We start from the raw sequence: 5,885 nt of genomic DNA, 5'->3' as shown, positions 1-5,885 counted from the left end.
GGGGAGCGGCTGGAAAGGTACAACGACGTCGTTGGACGAGGAGGGTCCAGATGCAAAGGAGGGGGAGGGGGAGGGGTAGGAACGGAGTGGAAGAAAGTTTGACAAAGAGGGGATTTGAGTGGGCCGAGGGTGTCGGAGTCCTATGTGGCGGTAGTCCGGACTCCCACAAACACCCCCCCCCCCCCCCCCCCGTTTGCCTTCGGTTTGCGGGAAAATAGATGTCCAGACCGTTCCGCGAACCTATAGTGTACCGCTTTAGATGGCAAAATGGTTCCGGACCGCTCGGTCCGGGCACGATATGAGAGTCCGCATTAGAAATGCCCAAGTATTTCACCATTGGCGTAACCTGGAGGGAGTGCAACACAACATATGGTTGGGCGTAGAAACTCGGTAGAATATAGTCACTCGCTTCAGAACAAATGCAAAATGATGGTATTTTTCAAGTTTTTCAACAGATGTTAGGCGCGAACGAACCATATATGAAAAGTCAATACCGGTGAGTAAAGGACCCTCGCTTTAAATCTCGTCTTTCCAAGGACGACGTGTACCGGCCGGACGCGCTAGTGCAAATGTACCATCGATCGATCGGCCGGTTGTTGTCGGGGCCGTGGATTGACACGCGCCAGCTGACCGATCGATCAATCTCTGACCAGTGAAGACCGTATCCATGCTGGTTGGTCCCGGGCCAAACATCCATGGCATGGTACCATCAACCGGCTTTCTGTGATCCTCTCTATATCTATATAAACCAGCAAGCGGAAACGATTTCTTCAGCTACTTCTTGTTACTTGCTACGCCGATTGAGATCAGACTATTGATCATATATCAGCCTTGTGGCAAGGGAAGACGGCAACGGCGCAAGGCACAGCTGGAGTTGCTTCTTCTATGCTCCACATGGCGTTGCTCCTCGGACTCGTCTTCGCCTCCATCCTTACACGTAAGTCATCTCTCTCTCTCTCTCTCTCTCTCTCTCTCTCTCTCTCTCTCTCTCTCTCTCTCTCTCTCTCCCTCTCTCTCTCTCTCTCGTACGTGTTGCCTTAAAAATTGGGCTGCAGCGTCCAAGTATTAACTTGTGATCCGTAGAAGTAAACTACTGTTCGCACATACGCAACACGTACTGAATCCACTCCCATAGGGAGACCTTGCACATTCCTTATTCATCACAAATTGACAAGTGCATGCGCCCGTCTTTCTTTAAGATACTGGAAGAGTAATTCTCTGGGCCCTTGATTCATGCAAGCAAGCAAATTTTACAAGACAAAGCATGAAAAATTCAACGAAAAGCAACTAAAATTTGAAAGATATAAGACTTCAAAGAGCATACACCTCCGCACATGCCATGGCGAACAGGCGAAGAGAGCTGCTCATCGATATTATCCACTTGATATCAAATGATCCAAAAAGCTGCGAGAACGGACCCCCACCACCCGTGCTTCCTCTCTTTGTCCGGTCGACCAAGACTGGATATTAAGATATTTTTCATATTTTTATGGGATATTTTCATACCGAATATGACGTGGTTTCAGTCAACGGCCTCATCTACAATATTATCTTGCAAGATTTTGTAATGCATGAATATTCTGATTTTAAACAGCATTTCAGGTTTTCACAGTTTTACTTATAACAAGCCAACTGTGATTAGTCAACATATTATGCACCGAGAGAGGGGGAAATTCTTCATTTTATTTGCGGCAGGAACTTCACAACAATGATAATGTGAACATGCACCACCACACATGTCACACCTACACCAGCAGGCCTCTCAACCACCCACTAGAGCCGACGGACCATGGACACAAAACCTGAATATCACTTAATTCGCAACGAACACAATCCTCACGCGCGCACGCGAATTTGAGCATCAAGATTCAAACCCTAGTGATGGAGGCATGCTTCCCACAACTCCACCCCACCAAAGTGGTTGTTCTCGGAAATTCACTGTGGCACATGGGAGCATATGCTCCTGCCACTGAAAAATATATTTTAAAATGTCCAAAAAAAACAAAAATTTGGCACATACATCTCTACATTCTATGTGCGCATGCCAAGTTTCATGGAAACCCGACATTTTTTGTGGCTTGTGTAAAAAGTACAATAAAATGTATCGTAAGAAGCCCCTTTTAACACTGAATTTTATCTTTTTCACACGAGAGACAAAAATTGTCGTTTTTCACGAAATGACTTTCTGAACACATAGAATGTCGATATCTACGCATGGGATTTTTTGTCAGAATTTTGTGACATTTCAAAATATGTTTAAAACACATTTTAAAAACGAGGAGCATATACTCCTAGGTGCCAAAATGCCCCTCTTGGGAAAAAACTTATGGTGACAGTTCTGCAAATTTGCTTTTTTAGTCGGTTCCTTCGGACTTGATTCATTAAAAATATCAAAGAGGCTTGTTTGATTAATATGCGGAAACCCGGACGAAAACCGTTACAAACACACCCATAAGGTAGGCATCTTGGCCAACCTGGCTACCGATAAGATCCACACAGCCGGCCGTAGAGTGGATGTCGTTGAGGTTGCCTACAATGTTATCGTCGTCATTTCTCCATGAGCATGCGACTCTGACTTCATCGTGGATGACCTGCCAAGAGCACACAGAACCAAAAAACTATGGCAAACATTCGGCCAAACACGTAGACGACTAGACAATAACTTCGACTTCGATCATGAGCCTCGCAGGAGAAAGGAGCGCACCGTGCACCAACATAGCCCGACTTGCCAATCACAAGGCATCGTTCCGCCGCATCGCCTCGCGATGCTACAACTCCGACTTCACGCTCGGAGGCATGCCAAATAGTTGACGACGAAGGACATGCCATGACCATGTTCTTCTTGCCATCATCATCGTTGCCACACAACTGCATCCTTTTTTTAAGACACATAGTGCAAACAAGATAGAAGTACACATTTTGGTGTACGAAAAGTACACGTTTTGGAAATGTCCCTTCCAAATTTGTGACTCTGTCAAAACTTAATTAAGACTACGCACAGTTGCAGCAGCTTCGACACAAACTTCATGATGCGTGATAGCCTAGCTGACACGTACCATCACCCTGTCTGGCGTGAAATATATATCGCTAGCTGATAAATGCAACCGCGTGCTTATGGATATATCAGATTTGTGTGCTTGTGCATATAAGTATATATATGCGGCTATGCCAAGTGCCTTTAATTAGACGAACCATGTACATACATATATATACGTTCATATCTCCTTGGAATTTTGCATTCTGTATGATTGAGATGGACGGAGTACGAAGTGGACTATGTAACGGCCGTGTTACAGACGTTGGAACAGAAACTTTTATTCATTTTTTTTACAAATTTCCAATACACTTGCATGCAGTCAGTGAAATGTTGTGAGATTTTTTTTGTGCAGTCAGTGAAAGATTATTTTTGACTTTTTCCACACAAAAAAAAGGCAAGCTCTGCCACTGGCTGCTAATATTTTTTTCGAGAGTACGCCAATGGCGTACCATATTTTTATAGAAGGCAGAAATTTAATATGTACAAGATACCATCATCGGATGCGAATATCCATGTCGGCAAACACCCACACCAACAAAAAACACAAGGTCACTCTCTCACAAATGGGTCTAAACCACCAACACCTAGCTGGCTGCTAATGTAGTGATGAGTACATTTTTTTGGACTAGTCAAGAAGTGCGACGCTGAGTGGGCCTTAGAAAAGAAGTGCATTGTGCTCTGAGTGGGCCGTAAAGCACTAGTACAGTCAAGTAGTCAACCCATTATGTTCTCCATCTTTCAAAAAAAAACATTATGTTCTCCAACAATGTGTAGAACATTCCTCTATAAAGAAAAGTTAGCTATATGTACCAATCAAAGGCACTATGAAATAATGAAAAAAAAAACAGCAGAAATTAGGAACTGGCAGGGGTACATCTAGTGATGGGTTGATAGCGGCCTGCCTCCAAACTGAGACAAGAAATTTCGAACCGTATCGACCTTCCCGCCATTTTGCGGATGCTTCCTCCTATGGTGCAACGATTGCATGCATGCGTCGTGAACAATCCACCGTCCGTATCCTACCATTTTTCAAGTGTCGCCAACAGCATGATAGCTAACAATCAAAGTTAACGGATCCTTCTACGCGATGCCAATGTTACGGTACATAATATTATGATTGCTTCTTCCTTGATTCTCTCTGCACGCTACTGCACACGTACGGTTCGGGTCCGTATAAATCAACAAACAGAGCAACGCCAACCATCGATCAAAACACAAGTGTGCACATTGATCTTCAGCTAGCTGTGGTTACAATTTGACACGTACTTCCATATACAATCAATCTGTAACGTGAGAACTATGGGGTCTACTTGTGCAGGAGCGGCCTCGGTGGGCGTGTGCTACGGCATGAGCGCCAACAACCTGCCGCCCCCGAGCACCGTCGTCGGCATGCTCCGGGACAACGGCTTCAACTCGGTGCGTCTCTACGCACCGGACAGTGACGCGCTGGCGGCACTCGCCGGCACCGGCATCGGGGTCATCGTCGGCGCGCCCAACTACGTGCTCCCCGAGCTGGCCGCCAGCGCGTCCGCGGCGGCCGCGTGGGTCCGCGCCAACATCGCAGCCCACCCGGACGTCTCCTTCCGGTACCTCACCGTGGGCAACGAGGTCGCGGGCAGCGACACGCAGTACCTCGTCCCGGCCATGGAGAACGTGCACGGCGCACTGGCCACGGCCGGGCTGGGAGACGCCGTGAAGGTCACGACAGCGATATCGCAGGCCACCATCGCGGTCCACGTGCCGCCGTCGGCCGGCGAGTTCGCGGACGAGTCCAAGCCGTTCCTGCTCCCCGTGCTGCAGTTCCTGGAGCGCACAGGGGCGCCGCTCCTGGCCAACCTGTACCCGTACTTCGTCTACACGTACAAGGCCGCCGGCGACATGGACGTGAGCTTCATGCTGTTCACGGCGCCGGGGACGGTGGTGCAGGACGGCGAGTACGGGTACCAGAACATGTTCGACGCGAGCGTGGACGCGGTGCATGCGGCAGTGGAGCGCCTCGGGGTGAGCGGCGTGGACGTGGTGGTGTCGGAGACCGGGTGGCCGTCGGCGGGCGGCGAGGAGGCGTCGGTGGAGAACGCGAGGACGTACAACCAGAACCTGGTGGGCCACGTGGGGAAGGGCACGCCGCGGCGGCCGTGGAAGGTGGAGACGTACGTGTTCTCCATGTTCAACGAGAACCTCAAGGAGGCCGGCGTTGAGCAGAACTGGGGGCTCTTCTACCCCAGCACTGATAAGGTCTACCCCATCACCTTCGGCAAGTGAACTTGATTGAGTTCATGCGTCGTCCATCCATGTATGCGGCCTTGGTCATCGACGTGTATATACAGTATATATATTTATTGAGTGTGTATTTGTGTGGCCGACTTGGATAAAGTTCACGAAATTTGAAGAAAGTTTCGAAGTTGAAAAAAGTTCGCTCATCAATAAAAGGAAAAAAGGGGAAACGGAAATGAAAAGTTTGACAAAAACATGGAATTGGAAAATAATTCCAAATTTTAAAAAGGACGAGTAAAAAGCCTAAAAAGCCAGAATAATATAGAACAAACCCCGATTCAGAATAAACATAAAAAAGCATCCAAAGTTTCTAGTAGCTTTCCAAAACCGGTGTGCGCTGTTTTGTGAAGAATAGCCTAAAAATGTGCTTAAGGCCACAGCTGGGAGGAACTGCTCGCTAGTTGTAGTAGGCGTGAGTTCAAGAGCCTGCATGTTAGTTATTTTTTACTTCCCTCCTAAAAAACGTTATTTTTAGCCTTTGTTCATATTTCAAACCAAAAATTACTTGAAAAAACGAAAGCACGACTTTTTTTAACAATAACACGTATCCAAAAAATAAATATCAAAATCATAT

The 5,885-nt window shown here is 47.2% G+C and overlaps 1 protein-coding gene across 1 annotated transcript; it reads left to right on the top strand.

The window, feature by feature from the left end:
- Positions 1-564: 564 nt before the first annotated feature.
- On the top strand, positions 565-5,460 carry LOC125546019 (lichenase-2-like). Its single transcript, XM_048710094.2, has 2 exons — positions 565-937; positions 4,356-5,460. The coding sequence occupies exons 1-2, from the start codon at positions 886-888 to the stop codon at positions 5,297-5,299; spliced, it is 996 nt and encodes a 331-aa protein (XP_048566051.2). The 5' UTR covers positions 565-885; the 3' UTR covers positions 5,300-5,460.
- The last annotated feature ends 425 nt before the right edge of the window (positions 5,461-5,885 follow it).

This window comes from Triticum urartu, chromosome 3A (assembly GCF_056163025.1).
Source record: "Triticum urartu cultivar PI428250 chromosome 3A, HENAU_Tu73, whole genome shotgun sequence".
NCBI classification, from domain to species: domain Eukaryota; kingdom Viridiplantae; phylum Streptophyta; class Magnoliopsida; order Poales; family Poaceae; genus Triticum; species Triticum urartu.
This window is presented reverse-complemented; position numbering and strand designations above follow the sequence as displayed.

Coding starts and splice junctions, on each gene's coding strand:
- LOC125546019 (XM_048710094.2), top strand. CDS start 886: ATGCTCCACATGGCGTTGCTCCTCGGACTCGTCTTCGCCTCCATCCTT. Junction 938..4,355: donor CTTCGCCTCCATCCTTACAC/GTAAGTCATCTC, acceptor CTACTTGTGCAG/GAGCGGCCTCGGTGGGCGTG.